Consider the following 16,675-nt stretch of genomic DNA (forward strand, 5'->3'; position numbering starts at 1 on the left):
TTTATCTCGTTTTTGGAAAAATTACATTTCCTTAATATGTTTTGTACACAAATCATGAAAATGAATGATTTTCATTATCATCATCACCATCATTGTCATCATTGCATTAAATACAACAAACTCGATACAAACCTCGTATTAGTGAAGATATCCCTAATCTGTTGATGAACATGTTATCAATGTGTTCAGATGCAGTAAACAACTCAGCCATCACGTACAGGTCTGGTCGAATCTTACGTCCTTCATCTAAGAAATACTGCACACAAAAAAGTGGGAGAATGATACTTAAAGAAGTATATATAAAGTAAGCTTCTAATACATACACATGAATTCTATTTTCTTTTCTTTCTCTCCTCTTCATCTTCTCCTCTATTTCCTATTCTTCCATCTGAATCTCCATTTTTTTTCTCCATATTTTCCCTCCTTTCCATTTCACCATTTTCCCTTTGATTGTATAAATCTTTCCACTTGCTATTTATATCTATACGCTATGTATCCCTATTTTTTTTTTATTTTTTATTTTTTTTTTATTTTTTTTTATTTCTGTGTTTAAAAAGATACAAATTAAAACACAAATTCTATCCTCTTTCCTTTTTCTCTCCCTCTTCCTCTCCAACTTCATCTACCCTATCATCATCATCACCATGACAACCGCTTCAATGATCATCCTTACACAAGCGACGAGATATACAGTGAAAACTCTATAACAACATTGCTCACAAAACTGGTCAAGAAAAGCAGTCTTTACAGGCAGGTGATCTTTACATACAGGTTTTTTTAGTACAAGTATATTTTGTAAAGCACTTAGAGACATTGTATTAAGCGCTATATAAAAGCTAAATATCATTATTATTATTTACAAGTTTCAATGAGAAATGCTATTCAAGGCATGCATACAATGTGATCTTTCTACAACAGGTAGTCTTTCTACACAGGTGGTTGCTAAAGCAGGGCTCATCTACAGCTTACCTCTGCAACATGAATGGGAGTACTGTGGCAGTTATCGATACGGACACCATGAAACACAGACACCACCTTCTGCGTGTACTCCAGCATGTGTTGCCATAGATACGGGCAATCTTCCGGACCTTTTCCGTATCGTAGCTTGACGCTGTCACCCCAGTTGATGAGCTCTCGTCTCAGATATACCTAATTAACAAAAGCATGAAAAATTTGAAAACAAAACAGTATTAGCCTCTGATGAAAAAAAGAAAACATATACAACCCACATGACTGGGGGGGGGGGGGTGATTCACAAATATCCTAAAGTTGAACTTATCTCTAAGTTGGACTTAAAAATTATGGAAAGCTGGTTATATATATTTATAATTGGAAATCGAAATGTCATTTTTTTTGTTTTCCTAATGGTTTTATAACACTACAGTCTATTGGGGAAAATGAGTATGGTCAAACCGGTCACTCAAAGATTTTAACTTTTTTCAGGCACTTCACGATCATTTTGAAGCGCAATTTTTTGCCGGCTCCAATATTACACCATATCACAGACACTGATAACACGTAGGGCCATGCATCTAAGATCTAACAATGCCTTTAAGGAGCATGAATAATGGGGGTTTGAACCTTGGAGCCAGCTTCAGCAAAGTTCTTGAGAGGGTCATCCCCCATGACCCATCCATTGGACGCCATGAGTAGAGGGGCTTGGGCGGAGTCCATTAATGCTTCATCTGTTTGGACATTGGTGGCAGGTCCGGGGTGTTTGAAGTACCTGATTGGAGAGAGGAGAATGTCGTCAGATTTAGTAGATGTTTCAATTATTATCATTAACAATAGCAGCAGGAATTAATCATTGTCATCAACATCATCAAGGTTTTCCTTACCGAAAATGGGCTTGAGCCTGTTTTAGGTAGATAGGCCTTATTAGTCATTCTAAATCTTGTCAGAAACAACCTTAAATGAATTCCCATTGATCCTCATACTAGAGGAAAAGGTCAACATATTTGGCATCACCACAATTATTGGAACATGTAACAGCCATTATCATCGTCATCATCCAGGGGTGATAGTGAGCAATTAAAAAAAAAAAGTTTTTTTGTTTTCCCCTCAACCACGCCCCCCCCCCCCCCCCCCCCCCCCTTGAGTAAAAAAAAAGAAGAGGATTCGTGGGAAAAAATGGCATCTAACTACATTTCCCCCTTTCGAGTAAGAAAATTGGGAAAAAATTGGGAAAATTGGGGAAAATAGAGGAAAATAGAGAAAATAAGGGGAAAATCAAGAAAATCAGGAAAATCAGGATAAAATAGGGAAGAAAAAAAATCTGGTAAAAAAAATAATAATAATAAATCGGGAATTTTTAAAAAAAAAAATCAAGAAACCGATTTAATCAGGTTTTTATCAGGCCTGATCATCATCATCATCACCATCAGCATCATCATCATCATCATCACCATCAGCATCATCATCATCATCATCATCATCACCACCACCAAGTCCATCAACATGCAATTATTCATTCCTCATCTTCTTTATCGGCATGGCAATCACTATCAGTTTCTTAAGGCTTAGCTTAGAGGACCACAAAACTAGACATACTTACTCATTGACGAGAGGGTTTTTCTCGGTGACTTCCACCAGCTTAGGACCGCTAGGATCTATATGATGATAGCGGACGTTGGATATGAGATTCTCGATGGCTTGTCGTGTATCCTCGCCCATCACGTTGGCAGCCAAGCCGTTGAGACGTTCAAGATGCTTGTGGAGATCCTGGCAGCATTGCTGTATCCGAGCCTCTGGTTCGTCGACTCCAGGCCTGAGAAAGACACATATCCATGATATTCAACGTCACAGTACATGGAATAATAATAATAATAATAATAATAGCTAGTTCTTACACTATGCACCTGTTCTACACATTTTTACATAATAGCAGTGAAGGGATGTTCCTTTGTCTACCACAGCAATTGTTGAGGGTAGAATGAGGAATTGTATATTTTGTCCTCTTTTTTTTGTCCGTCATGTTCATAGTGTTATATAGTGCTTTTCAGGACCGAAGGCCCTCTCAAAGTGCTTAACAGATATATATATTTTTACCCCAGTCATCGGATTCAGGCTTACCTGCACACAATGTATGCACATTCTCCACTCCCTGAGGAGCATTCCAGCCAGGTGTTATGTTAACAAGCGCACACTTGCTAATCTAAGCACATTAGCTTTCACATCCTACCGGGTACCCATTTAACACCTGGGTGGAGGGTGGCAAATGCAGATCAATGTACTTGAAGATCAAAGACCTCATAAATCCAATTATACTGGAGTCAGTGGTCTAGTGCGACTCTTATGCCTAGGTCATACCAAAAACTTTTCTTGATATTTCAAATGCATGCGTTTGCCATGGTTTCTACCCTACAAGTATGAGTTCGATACCATCCTGATGTTGAGAAACTAAGAAACTGGAGTCTTTGGATGTTTAGTTGAAGTTGTTGCGGAGTTTAGGAAACCAACTCACTTCTGTATATTGAAGTTGTCCAAGGCTTTGTTCATATCGATAGTACTAGCTAATCTCCTGTATCCTTTATCCTGGATGATAGCCACCTCCCAAGGTTTACTCTCCATCTGGGGCGTGGCTTCTTTGGAAGCTAGTCAGTCAAAGGAAAAACAATCAAATGAAGAAAAGGGATTATACTGATGGTACAGTCAAACCTGTCTATAGCCACCACCCAAGGGAAACACAAAAAGGAGCCCTTGTAGAAAGGTGGTTTTTGGAGACAGGTTCCTTAAGTACATGTTTCAATGAGAAACCATTTTCAAGGGAAACAAAAAATGTGGTCCTTGTAGACAGGTGGTCACTAAAGTAGGTTGTAATTGCTATTTTATTATGCCCCTTGTCCTGGATAATAAAACACATATCAAGGTTTGCTCTAAAACTGGGGTCTAGTTTCTTTACAGGCAAAACAGCGGAGACGTTTAAAAAATATATGATATATCAACAGTAGTTGCTATTAAATCTCCTGGCTTACTCCCTATACTGGGTGCTGTCTCCTTGGGAGCTAGTCAAGATAGAAAGAATCAAAAACTGTTGAGTGTATAGATAGTATTTGCGGATCATCTGGTTTATTTTCCATCTAAGGGGGTGGCCACTTTGGAGACAAGTTGAGGGACAAAGAATAATTGTTCAAATCAATAGTACTTGCTATTGTCATGTATCCATGGTCTTGAATGATAGACAAGTCCTAGGGCTTTGCTTCCCATCTGACAGCTGATTTCCTTAGAGGCTAATTTCACACCTTACAATGTACTGAGATCAAACTTTTGATTTTACAATTCACTAGTTTCCTAAACCCATCCTTGAAATTTTATGGGAAATATATACACTATTTAGTGATACAGTGGAACCTCCGTATAAAGAGCTCAGATATAACAAGGTATCTGTTAGAACAAGGTGATTTCGCTGGTCCCAGCTCTTAATATTCTTATGTTTTTTTACCCTGATATAATAAGGTAATGTCCTTGGTCCCAAGGACCTCATTATAATGAGTTTCCACTGTAACAATACATAAAATGCATTTAGAAATGTCTTTCCATATCCCTACAGATTCTTCAAAACAAGCACACCTGATTAATGCTCAATACAGGGATGACTGGTACTGCAAAATTGAAAAATAGCTACGAAAACAGACATAACCAAAGCTTTCTGTCTTGCCCTCGAGAACCTTCACACATCTACACATGCTGGAAGCGGCCTATATTCAGCTCACTGTCCCTATTGTGTGCCGACAGAAAGAGTTTGTAAGGAAACTTGCGTTATTCTAGCTACATGTAACATCTACTTTCCGGCAGCCAATCACAGCATATTAACCTTTTGCGCGCTTGTTCCTTTAGCTTCCTCTTATATTTTCTGATTTCGGGTTTCTGTTCATTCTTGCGATTTACTCCGATAAGTGCAAGACAAAAAGCAATAGCGTGTCTGATTTTTTCTTTTTGCTATTTTTTAGATGTATGCTTACCTTTGCATCTTTCTTTGAATTCTTCAATGGTTTTCTCAAGATCTACTTGATAGAACTCTTGCAGCTTGTACTGAGGGAAGACTTCATGTGTCAGTATATGTCTTATTTTCTGCAAAAAGAAATCAAATTATATATTTAATGTGCATCTCGGTCATGATTAAAGCCCCTCTGCACTAGTTTGGCATGGAGGGATTAGACCTCCCTGCAAGGTCACTGACAGGTAGTTATCTCATTAAAACAGCTCTCAATTAACATAAGAGAAAGGGCATCATGGGGGATTAACGAGTACCGCTTAGGCATTTTTTGCTGTATAGAGGGCGCAAGTAGCTATAAGTAGTGCAGTGGGGCTTTAAGCAAACGTGTACAGTCTGATGGGTCATTAAATCAAGACACTCTTTTATCTTTCTGTCTATATCCATCCCCTCTTCTTTCTTACCTAATTTAACCCAATCTTATTCATAAAATACCTTTAGTTTATCCTTTCACTTCATACTTTCATATCCTCAACATCACATTTTCAACTAGGTTTTGTTCTACTCATCCCCTTCTTAATAATTCTTATATAGCACTTTTCAGGACCGATGGACCTCTCAAAGCGCTTTACAGATATATATATTATTACCCCGGTCATCGGATTCAGGCTTACCCGCACACAATGTATGCACATTCTCCACTCCCTGGGGAGCATTCCAGCCAGTCATCATTTCTACAAGCGCACACTTGCTAATCTAAGCACATTAGCTTTCGCATCCTACCGGGTACCCATTTAACACCTTCTATTCTTTCAATTTATAAAATGCTTTTAATACTTTCTTTCAATTTTCCTTCCTTTCTCATTGTCTCCTACTCCCTTCTTAAACTACTTTTCCTCCATATTGAAAGATAAATGTTGAATGTATCAGCATTATAACTTCAAAATCCTTACAAGCCATTGGATCAAGTTTTACCCGAATCCTTGTGACTCACTTACATGCAATTGTTCCTCATTGTCGATGATCTTTGGGACACCAATACCTTCCCACTTCCCCTTCATCACCTCCGAGCTGAAATGCGAGAAGATACGATCCATGACGTATGCCGGCCGAAGGTGCGGTGAGTTCTGGACGTTGTAAGCGCACTCTGGATGCTCCTTGACCCAGGGGCTGTCAAAGGAGGTGTGGTTCCAGACAACGTCGCATATGCTGAGGACGCCCCACTCCTGTTGCATCTTGGACACCAGACCTTGGACATCCGCAAGAGTGACCTTGTTACCGTTGCAATCGAGGGAGGGGTTGATGGCGTGCTGGTTGCGGATGGAGTAGGAGGAGTTGGACGCGCCAAGCTCCTGGATTGGCGTGAAGTGGATGACGTTGTAACCGGACTCATGGCTGACTCTCAGGCGATCCTCCCAGGTAGAGAATGGACCAAGGCTCTTGGTGAGTACTGTCTGTGCAGTGATGCAGTCCAGAGGAAGGATGTCTGTTTCTGAAGCAATGGTGAGGACAGGGTCTACCAAGAAGAACCCAGAGCCTTCCTCCTTGGTACTGTTGAAGAAATACCCCAAATAAAATTGTTCAGTAATAATTATAATAATAATAATCTTTTAATTCCACTCCAAATTTTATTGAGTTAAACCGAAAATGGAAATTCTTTTTGCCCAATTGATCATGAGCCACTGAGCAACGCCAGATCGACAATGCTCTTTCCTTTATTGTTGAACGCCAAACAAGGTAGCAGCAACTCCCGTCTGTTAACGTCTTTTGGTATGACCGGCCGTGGTTCGAACCCACGACCTCCCGGTTGTGTGGCGGACGCTCTACTGAATGAGCCAACACTCCAGTTTAATGAACATGTGAATCATATTGAATAGGGCAAACTATGCAATACAATGTCTCAGGGTACATGAATGTTTGTGGACTGGTACAAGATAGTTTTTTACACATAACCTTGAGTTATTTCAATCCCACATTCATAGTATTTGGGTGATAATAATAATAGTGGGTTATTGTATAGCGCTCATATCTGTCATACGTGACACTCCTGGTGCTCTCAATTATTAGCCTAACGTTTGAACGGCTGCCATACGGCGCTCTAGCATTTCAAGGAATCAATTCCTGCCAGGTACCCATTTACGTCACCTGGGTTGAGTATGGCAAATGTAGATCAATGTCTTGCCAAAGGACATTAGTGCCGCGGCGGGACTCGAACCGCAGACCTTGTGATCAACAGTCCGGTGACATATCCACTCGACCGCGACACCTGTTATCTATAGTGAAGTAGAACAGTAGTAGCTCACCTGTTATCGATAGTGAAGTAATACTGAAATGCTCCTGCAAGGCCCAGCTCCACCTTACAGAATCTCTCTGATGTATCACACTGCGATTGGGATGCCATCTCCCAACCGACTTGGTAGAACTCCTTACGGCTGAAGGGTTTCCCTGAACCTGTGGGGGGATGGTTGGTGAAGACGTTCACATTCCTTGCCTGTAGGGATGGGCCTAGCTGGAAGTGCAGTGTCCATCCTGTAGAATAAAGAGAGAAGTTTATCAATAAAAGAAAACCTAGGCTTGTAATCCATGCTGCCACCACCAGGGGGGCATTTCACAGAACTTGTCATCAGTGATGCTATAAGCTACTGAAATCCTCGTTTCTGATTGGTTATCAGCAGATTTGTCACTGATTTTTGTCATTTGTCATTGAAAAAATGCTTTGTGAAACGGGTCCCTGAAGTACTCCTTTCAGATTAAAGGGTCAGGAAAATGGTTGGTGAGAAGCGTAAAATTCTTCCTAAAGTTTTCTTCTCTAATATGTACTTTGTCTCCCCCCCCCCACCCCCGAGAAAAACATCGACAAGAATGATCTTACCTTTTTTAAGTCTGTAGAGAGTTGTGTTTTTATGTTCCCCCTCATTGAGGATCATCTTCCTGATCTGACTGGCCATGATGATCGTTGACCCCCGGGTTGAAAGGTCAATCTAGAGAAAGAAAAATACAATGATAAAGTTGAATATGGACAGGCCAGGTGATATCTTGCCTCATTACAGGCTCATTCAAATATGACTCAGCAAAAAAAAGGCATGCTTTTATTATCATGATGATATAATTTTTATAATTATATAAATCATTTTTATGATGATTGAAGTTCAATGCACTTTCACAATATAGAGTGTACGCAATGGCATACACACAGAGCTCAGTGAACATGCGCAGTCCTTTGCTGGGTGCAGTTGCTATTCATTTACACTTTAACAAAAATGTGGCGCTTTGGGGGGGAGGGGAGGGGGGGGGGGGTACTGCGCCATATCTGAACTTATTACAAAGACAAAATCAGCTGCTGTTGCTCATTATAAATTTGACTATGACTAATGGTAGTAATATACACTGTTGCGTACACTCGATATTGTCTGTCAGAGCCAAAAGGGTGTTAACACTGTTATAGAGACAGAGGGAACGCCCTTTTTGCTTCAAGCAGATGACTTGTGAGTGATATCTTCAAAGGTAAAGCTACCGTCACAAAGGTTCGTATGAATCTCTGTTTTTCCATCCGTCTTTCTGAATTTCCATTGTCTGAAATCGTTCGTACAGCGTTCATAGCAGTTCGTAATGGCATTTGTGAACGAGGCTTAAGAAGTGAATCTAACCGACAAGACAAAAATTAATATGAAAAAATTAAATTCTTTTCTACACATTGAATGTATCAGTCGACACCTGGATTAACTAGCACATTGTTTCCTAAGCATCTAAATCTATGCTTAATAATAATAATAATAATATTTAATTTTTATATAGCGCTTTAATGCTTATGTTCAGGCTTTACAAGATTATGCAGTGGCCACATCAGAGCTCATTTGATTTTAAAGGTACTACGCTGTGAAAAGGTTGGTTGTTTTTCCAAACACTTTGCCCAACGTTGTGCCAATAGTCAACACAACCATTTATTGGGCAATATTTTGCCCAGTGGTATTGGTAAACGTAATTGTACCCAACTTCACACATGCATAATTGTTTCGTATTTTGCCCAACAGCTGGTCAAGATTGTCCCAACAAGTGAGCTACCGTAGTCGGGCAGTTGAAGGGTCATACCTTTGCCCAAATTTTGGTCAAATATAGTGCCCAACAGAAGAATTACCAAAGTAAATTTACCCATTTTTTCACAGTGTAAGCTAGGTTCAAGTAATCTGCCATAGAGTACCAAAGTGCCGACGCCATATTCACTCGTTCTATACATCAGAGCCTGAGCATGAGGTTTATCCCACACTCATTCAAGCAACGAGAAGGAGCAGGGCAAATTCAGTGTTTGGCGCTAGTGTATGCAATTGTTTAGCGCAAAAAATGTTTGGAACCAGCAACCTTGACAGCTTGGCCAGTATGACGTCAAATTTCGGTACTCTATAGCTGTGAAAAATCAGTCTGAAAAGTAATGGGCAAACAAAACTACAATGCACAGGCCTTCTGGTTTGGAGAACAATTGTATTCAATTGATCAACATATTGTTATAATGATGGTGTCTAGACTCTAACATTCTAGTTATTCAGACTAAATCTTAGACCATGGGGCGAAATAGAATTCTCAAAATCAATTTTACTTTTTTGACAACGTATGTTTATATCCAATTTTTTAAATCATGAAATATTTCTCTAAATTTCAAGACAAATTTAATAAATGATGCAACTACTTAAATGACCATGATGAAATTTAATTCTAAAAGCCAAATGCACACTGAAATGTGTACATTGTAATAATCACTAGGCTCTTGATCTCCTACTAGATCTTATACTTTAAGCTCCGGAACTATCTTTTTTAGTACGTGAATTTCAAAAACTCAAGGACAACCATAATGCTCACATGATCATTACATCCCTGCATTTTAATCCCAAATCAGCTAGCAAAACACAACAAACAGCTAGTCCAGTGCTGCCACATTAATAACGAAATGTTAGAAAATCCAACATGCCTGCCACACACTTACAAGATTTTGACTAAGATCAGACTGTGAAAGGAATTATATGTACATGATGCATAACACCTTCAGATATGAAATTTGATATAATTTCCTGAATAAGATTCCTAAATGATAAAAATATTAAAACCACATTTTGAAGGTTATGAACTTTTCAAGCAAAGGATAGGTGGTAAATATCAAACCAATCCTGGGGGGGGGGGTGATACTAAGATTTGGTTTTGACAGGGGTGTGCCGCTCAAGCCTCGAAACCCCTACCCATTTCTAAGGGTCATTTGGGGGGATTTTTCTTTAAGTAAGACAATTTTTCACAATTTTTAAAAACCGGACCAAATCAGGGATATTTTGTTAAAAATGGAACCCATGTTTAGGGATTTTTCTTGAAAAAGTGACCCATTAAAGCAGCACCCCCCCCCCCCCTGCCCCACCGGGGACTAATCAAACAGGACTATCCCTGATTTGAAGCCAATTTGGCTTTCACTGAATGGAAGGCCTATAATAATGTATACCATATATTGTTTCAATTTTTCTATTCATATGAAGAGCATCATGGGGAACCCCAAAATAAAGATTTCACACTTCAGAAGTTTCATTCCCGATGACATTGCAATTTCTTAACAATCTGACGGCAGCTAGTATGATCATATAGTATGTGCAGTGGACTTTAGAGTCAATTTCTCATCATCAGAGCTGCCAACCTCCAGAACAGAAAATCAGTAATCACAAGGCTCAAAATCAGTAATTTTAGGTATAAATCAGTAATTTCCTATGCTGCGCTATGAATCTAAAAAAAACGGCACGCCAACACTGCGCGGACGCATGATTATCTGAAATTTTTGGTGACTAATTTACTCACACAAAGTTGTTAAATATTAAGTTTCAGGTCATCACAACAGTTTTCCATGAAAAATGGCTCCTATTAATAGAATACTTGATACTTTTCCGTCTTTCTCAGCGAGTGTTGGAGGCCGCCATACTTCACAGCACTCGTTAAGATAAATCATATTTAAAAAAAAAAAAAAAAAATTAAAAAAAAAAAAAAAAAAAAAAAATTAAAAAAAAAATTAAAAAAAAATCAAAAAAAAAAAAAATCCGTAATTTGAGACAACATTCCGTAATGGTCGTTAATTTCCGTACCAATTACGGGAAATCCGTACTAGTTGGCAGCTCTGCATCATCCATGTCCAGATCAACAATCTGTAGAGGAACAATGTACATGTAGACCAGCAAAGTTCATGGTCTAACAACGTTACATGGTCATGAATTGCATGACTCTGCATTAATAGCCAGCCATTGATTAAGATGGGTTTAGATTTCATATACATGTAGGTTAATTTAACTCCCAAGCAGAATGCTCTTTTTGTTTCTTGACATCTAGGTCTCATTGCACTGAGCATGAAAGTATTAGCATAATGATAAAAGTTAACAATGACAACAATATAATAAGAAATTACAAAAGTTAAACATTTGATTACAGTCCTGACCAAAAATCTAACACAAGCAGCAGGTGACGTGACAATTGAACCTCAAATAAATCTTATCATCTGGTGCATAGTCTCTACTCTTCTCCTTCTCTTCCCCTCCACCCTCCTCTTCCCTCCTCTACCCCTCCTACACCCCTCCTCCTTCCTTCCACTCCTCCTCTTCCCCTCCCCTCCACCTTCTTCCCTCCTCCCCCTTCCCTCCACCCCTCCCCTCCACCCTTCCCCTTCCTTCTACTCCTTCCCTCCACTCCACCTCCTCCCCTCCCCTCCACCTTCATCCCTCCTCCCCCTTCCCTCCACCCCTCCCCTTCACCCTTCCCCTTCCCCTTCCCTCCACTCCTCCCCTCCCCCTCCTACTGTTTTTGTGTTAATTAATAAACAAAGGCAACAATATTTCTCGTTTCTAAATAGTAAATACAGAGGGTCATTTCCAAATACGTTCACACCCGGCCTCCATACACGTACAGAGTAAATAACCTTTCCATACAGCGTGAATAGAGCTATTTAAAGTTGACGCAAATGCTCTTGCGCTCCAAGTAATTGGCATCTCAGTGGAAGGCAATTTAGCAAGATTCCTTGCTAAGTGGATTTTCTCGCCTTGTCACTCCTTGCATTCCGATGATGCGCTTTAAAAATAATTGCTATCAAACTACATTATATATAAATATATAAAGGCCTACAGAGGAACAGCCTTCATGTTACGCTATTCAATAAACAGTAGGTGTGCTATATGAATTTCAAATTTGTCAAAAATGGGTTATGTTATTTAACTACAAATTTTCTCACTAAAATAATACAGATTATTAAAGAAATTGATAATAACATCGTTAAGCAACTACTCAAGAAAACATGTTGGGTTTAGATTTAACAAACGGTTTAAGGAATTTTTCTTACAGAGAATATACATGTATATACCTGTATATTTAACTTCTACATATGACAGGCAGGCACCTACATAAATGTTAAGGAAATATTACAAAACTAGTCATCAAACAGCTATATATATTCAAGCAATTGAAGTCAAAGGTTACAACTGATCTTTGACAGTGATCATGATCATCAGACCTACTTATCTCTCACCTTGCCCTTGCATAGTCATCTCTATCTAATGGTGTCAGGGAAGATGTAATACATAGAGTGGTGAAGTGTGACGTCATCAAAAATCTAATTTTAGAATTTCTCAATTTTTTCTTCATTTTCCGAAAGAGCATCAAAAATAATGTCCAAATGTCGAAAACCAATTGAATATGTTAAGTATTGGCTGAGATATGACCATCTGAATAAATATACTCCCCATAGGAGCTCAGTGTTACATTATATGCTCTGGCTCCTAACCACTAGGAGCCAGAGCATATAACACTGAGTTCCCATAGGACATATATTTATTCAGATTGTCGCATCTCAGCCAATACTTAACATATTCAATTGGTTTTCGACATTTGGACATTATTTTTGATGCTCTTTCGGAAAATGAAGAAAAAATTGAGAAATTCTAAAAATAGATTTTTATGACGTCACAGCTTCTGTACTCTATAGAGCACACAGGTTTGTGCCCTAGTATTAAAGGTCTAGCTGGTAGCATTATAACTCCTCTATATGCACGTTGGATTAATACTTACAAATGGTGTGATCCAATAATTACATACTGGCTTAACATGTGTTATCTTTGCCCTCCTCAGATAAAATACTTACACCACCATGTGTGCCGAGCCTCTGAGACGACATGATCATTGATAAACTACTAGCTGTCAGAGGAGTAGTAAGTATTTGTTCAATGCTAAACGATTGATGCAACAGTCAGAGCCAAATGGAGCAATTAACAGACAAAAAACAACTCCATAGACATGCAGATGATGCTTAGAATGGTCCTCTTCTGTTTTTAGATTAGAATAAAAATTTTATCATGTGACGCTTCACAAATATACAGTACGGTATGCATGCAAAAACTGTGCAAACACTTATCTAACGTCACAGATCAATTTCCAATGTTTTCCCTGATTTACAAAGTACACACTATTCAATCACGATTCATGAACTATGGTGGCACAGATGTTCAAAGCATTCTTTTTGCCAGTTAAACATAATCAATGAAATCATATGAGTTAATTGTTTTAATTGCAGCATTCATCAACATCACATTGTTGGTTTGGTTAGAACCTTGCATGCCTTTGGTATGTCCAATTTGATCTGATGTGTTTAAAACCATGGATGTGCATGCAGATCCAATTTCACAATTATTCCACCCTCGATCCTAATCAAAACTTGTGAGTGACATACATGTATCCAACAGAAGGAGTCCAAGGCATTGATATAGGCCTGCATCTAACACTACAGGGCTTGTCCTAATATTACTATACAGTGCTTATAAATGTCATGGTCAACACAAGAACTTGACACGATTCCCTTCAAAGTCCAAAATGAAAGCATCCTCTTGACTCCAGTCTTACAATCTATCAAATCCAGTGAATAATATGGTTCCAACAGGCTAACACAGTTCAAAGAATAAACTAGTAGATAAATATAGGCCCCCATTCTCAGTTGAATCCACAGAAAATAGATCAGACCAAGGAGTCATATGATCAGACTGACTGCAGAACTGCATTCTAGCACTGTACCAGGAACAGGACAGAACACAGAGAGCTGGTTTTGTTTACTTCCCTCTCGATCACTGCATCCAGTCACCCCTGACTGACTGCAAACCTCTAGGGCCATAATAAATCTGCCAAGCATTGATCAGCTTGGCCTAAAATCCTTTTACACACTTGAACACCTGATTTACAACAACAAAACAACTCCACAAATCTGTTCAAAGCTTCTTACTTCACCAGTCATCTAGTCTGTAACATCAGACTTCTAAATTTTTAAGTCCTAAAAGTGAGATTCCAGCTAGGACTTTAAACTCTGTGTGCTGGACACTGTGCCAATGTCCTCCTGCATATATAGCTGTAAAGGTACACGTTGAAATAGTAAACTGCACTTCACTAAAAAGTTAGAAGGAACAGACAAAGTTTATCTGTACATGAATGGTCTATTGCTTCCATTGCCATGCAATGTGTGTGCCCTGCTACACTGTATATGTACATGTGTGGAGCAAAATTTTGGAGGAGTGACTGGGGGTGTGTCAGTTATTAGCCAATCGGATTGCTCCCTTCACTAACTCAGCTGGTATCCTGTATACACACAAATCAAACAATGCAAACTGTGCAATTGACTTCCAAACAATTAATCACTTGGTTATAGAGGGGTTGCTTGGGAATGACTCTGCACTAAAAGAGGGAAATGTGTTTCACCAGTAAATATATGGTCACACAATGATGGCTCTGTTTGTCCTATATTGGGTGAAAAGAAGGTAAAATGTTATACTTCCTGGTAGCTTTCCACGTAAACTATTACCCAAAAAACATAACAAGATTCCAAGGTCAATACTTTTAAGGATGTAATGTATACCCGGATCTAAAAGATCACACCAGTCTTCATGTATCAAGCAATGCCACACAACTACATGTACAGTGTACATATAAAAGCAAAAATTCAATTGTTATAACTTTGATTAACCAAAGCACTATTTTGGTGCAAGGCTACATGACATGTACTGTACATGTATTTTAAAGTCAATGTGTTCCCCATGCTAAAGCAATCATAATGCTGCTCACTAGCTTCACCCCTTCCCTCTCTCTAGTTTGTTTAGTTTATTTTTTTCCAAATATCATTTAACAGTAAATAAGACTATATGGGTAGAGTGATCATTGCTGTGTTCATTAAATAAAAATGTTATGGGGCCATTTTCTGTTTTTTTTTAAGACTCCGTCAGAAGTGAAAAATTAAATAGATGAATAACATACAATATATGTATCGACACTCGACAGAAGTTTATAAGCCATACCTGTAGATTACAATAATATCAATTACAGTTATTTCAGTGTCTGTCAGAGGAGTAACAGCTCTCTAAAAAAATCGACAGCTCTCAAAGCTTTGAAAACCAGCAGTTGTCACCCTAAAAACTAGCCATCAATTTGATGACATCATCTTATGTGGATCAAGTACACATATTCACAATGACTTTGCATTAAATACCGGTAAGCACCAATCATCTCGCCTACATGTATGTACAATGTAGCTGATATTAAAAGTAATGCTTGCATATTTGCATAATTTTATTAAATGACAATGTTCCACTGGCTGTCTGCCCTAACGGCAAAGAAGACGAGAGACTTCATGCATGGCTGATCTCAACGACACAGAGTTTGTTGTTTGTTGCTACAGCAGGCAGCCAGTGAAAATAATTTTTTTTAAAATAAAATTATGGAAATGCAAGCATTACTTTAAACAAAAAGACCTTTGTTATTCCTGGCTCATTTTTCCTGATTGAGGTGTCATATAAAAGGGCAGAAAATGAACTTTTTGGAAAAAATGATTTTCTCTTTGAAATTCAGATACTGTTTGCCAAATGACTTTTTGGTAACCTTTCTTCAAATTGTTTTTATCACTCGTGTGTGAAATATGCATCATAACGATCATATGAGTTGCATTGAAAGAATGAGGAGGATCTAAGCTTTACAAATATGTGTAATTTATTAGTTATAATTGTGATCAAGTTATGATAAAACATCGATAATTCTCGGTGTCATTTTTTCTGGGACGCACTGTATATGTAGCTTAATTCAAGATCAAGAATACAATACATGTATATTGACAAGCTTGCTTACAATGAGGCTATCTGTCACTGACCTCTACTGATAAGTGACATCATAGTTAGGAAAGGACAGTGATAGAGGAGAGACTGTTGCGATTAGCCTGGCTTCCAGGCCCTTGTTGCATAAAATTTACCATTGATGATAACTTTGCCACCAATGGTACATTAACTGCCATGAAAACCTTGATTTTGATTGGCTGTTGAGCCTTGTTACCATGGTAGTTGCCGTTGATGGCAAAGTTACCATCAATGGGGCCCAGAAGTGACCCCCTCCCCTTCCCCTTATTTGCCCCAACCCCTTTATGCCCATACTCCTTCCTCCCTAATGATGCATTAGTTTGAAACATACCTGCCAACCTTTGAAGACTAAAAATAGTAATCATTTTTTTACGAGGGACTGTGACGGAGCGGAGCGACAGAGCTTTTGGTATTTTCAACATATAGGAATGCCTTTTTCCTTCACTTTAAACTCATTTTTCAACACTTATGCAACCCCCTCCCCCATACAAAATATTTTAAACAACAAGGACTAAAAGCTCAAAATTCCCCTGATGAAATAGAACCTGGAGGTGAAAAATAAAGGGCTGTGCATAGGCAT

The 16,675-nt window shown here is 38.7% G+C and overlaps 1 protein-coding gene across 3 annotated transcripts in view; it reads right to left on the bottom strand.

The window, feature by feature from the left end:
* LOC592988 (glycogen debranching enzyme) overlaps positions 1-16,675 on the bottom strand; it is a 58,447-nt gene that overhangs the window by 20,188 nt on the left and 21,584 nt on the right. For 2 of the 3 annotated variants that reach the window (XM_030995571.1, XM_030995572.1), the window contains 9 exons: positions 7,806-7,914; positions 7,237-7,462; positions 5,932-6,484; positions 4,962-5,070; positions 3,464-3,593; positions 2,555-2,767; positions 1,582-1,726; positions 970-1,149; positions 133-256 (listed from right to left, as the gene is read on the bottom strand). In XM_030995571.1, coding sequence (XP_030851431.1) covers positions 133-256; positions 970-1,149; positions 1,582-1,726; positions 2,555-2,767; positions 3,464-3,593; positions 4,962-5,070; positions 5,932-6,484; positions 7,237-7,462; positions 7,806-7,881 — 1,756 coding nt within the window. In that variant the 5' untranslated portion in view covers positions 7,882-7,914. Of the gene's footprint in view, positions 1-132; positions 257-969; positions 1,150-1,581; positions 1,727-2,554; positions 2,768-3,463; positions 3,594-4,961; positions 5,071-5,931; positions 6,485-7,236; positions 7,463-7,805; positions 7,915-13,076; positions 14,395-16,675 lie in introns of those variants that run through there. The other variant, XM_030995570.1, reaches the window with a different exon arrangement.

Source organism: Strongylocentrotus purpuratus, unplaced genomic scaffold, assembly GCF_000002235.5.
Source record: "Strongylocentrotus purpuratus isolate Spur 01 unplaced genomic scaffold, Spur_5.0 spur5_scaffold_3, whole genome shotgun sequence".
Taxonomy (NCBI): Eukaryota; Metazoa; Echinodermata; class Echinoidea; order Camarodonta; family Strongylocentrotidae; genus Strongylocentrotus; species Strongylocentrotus purpuratus.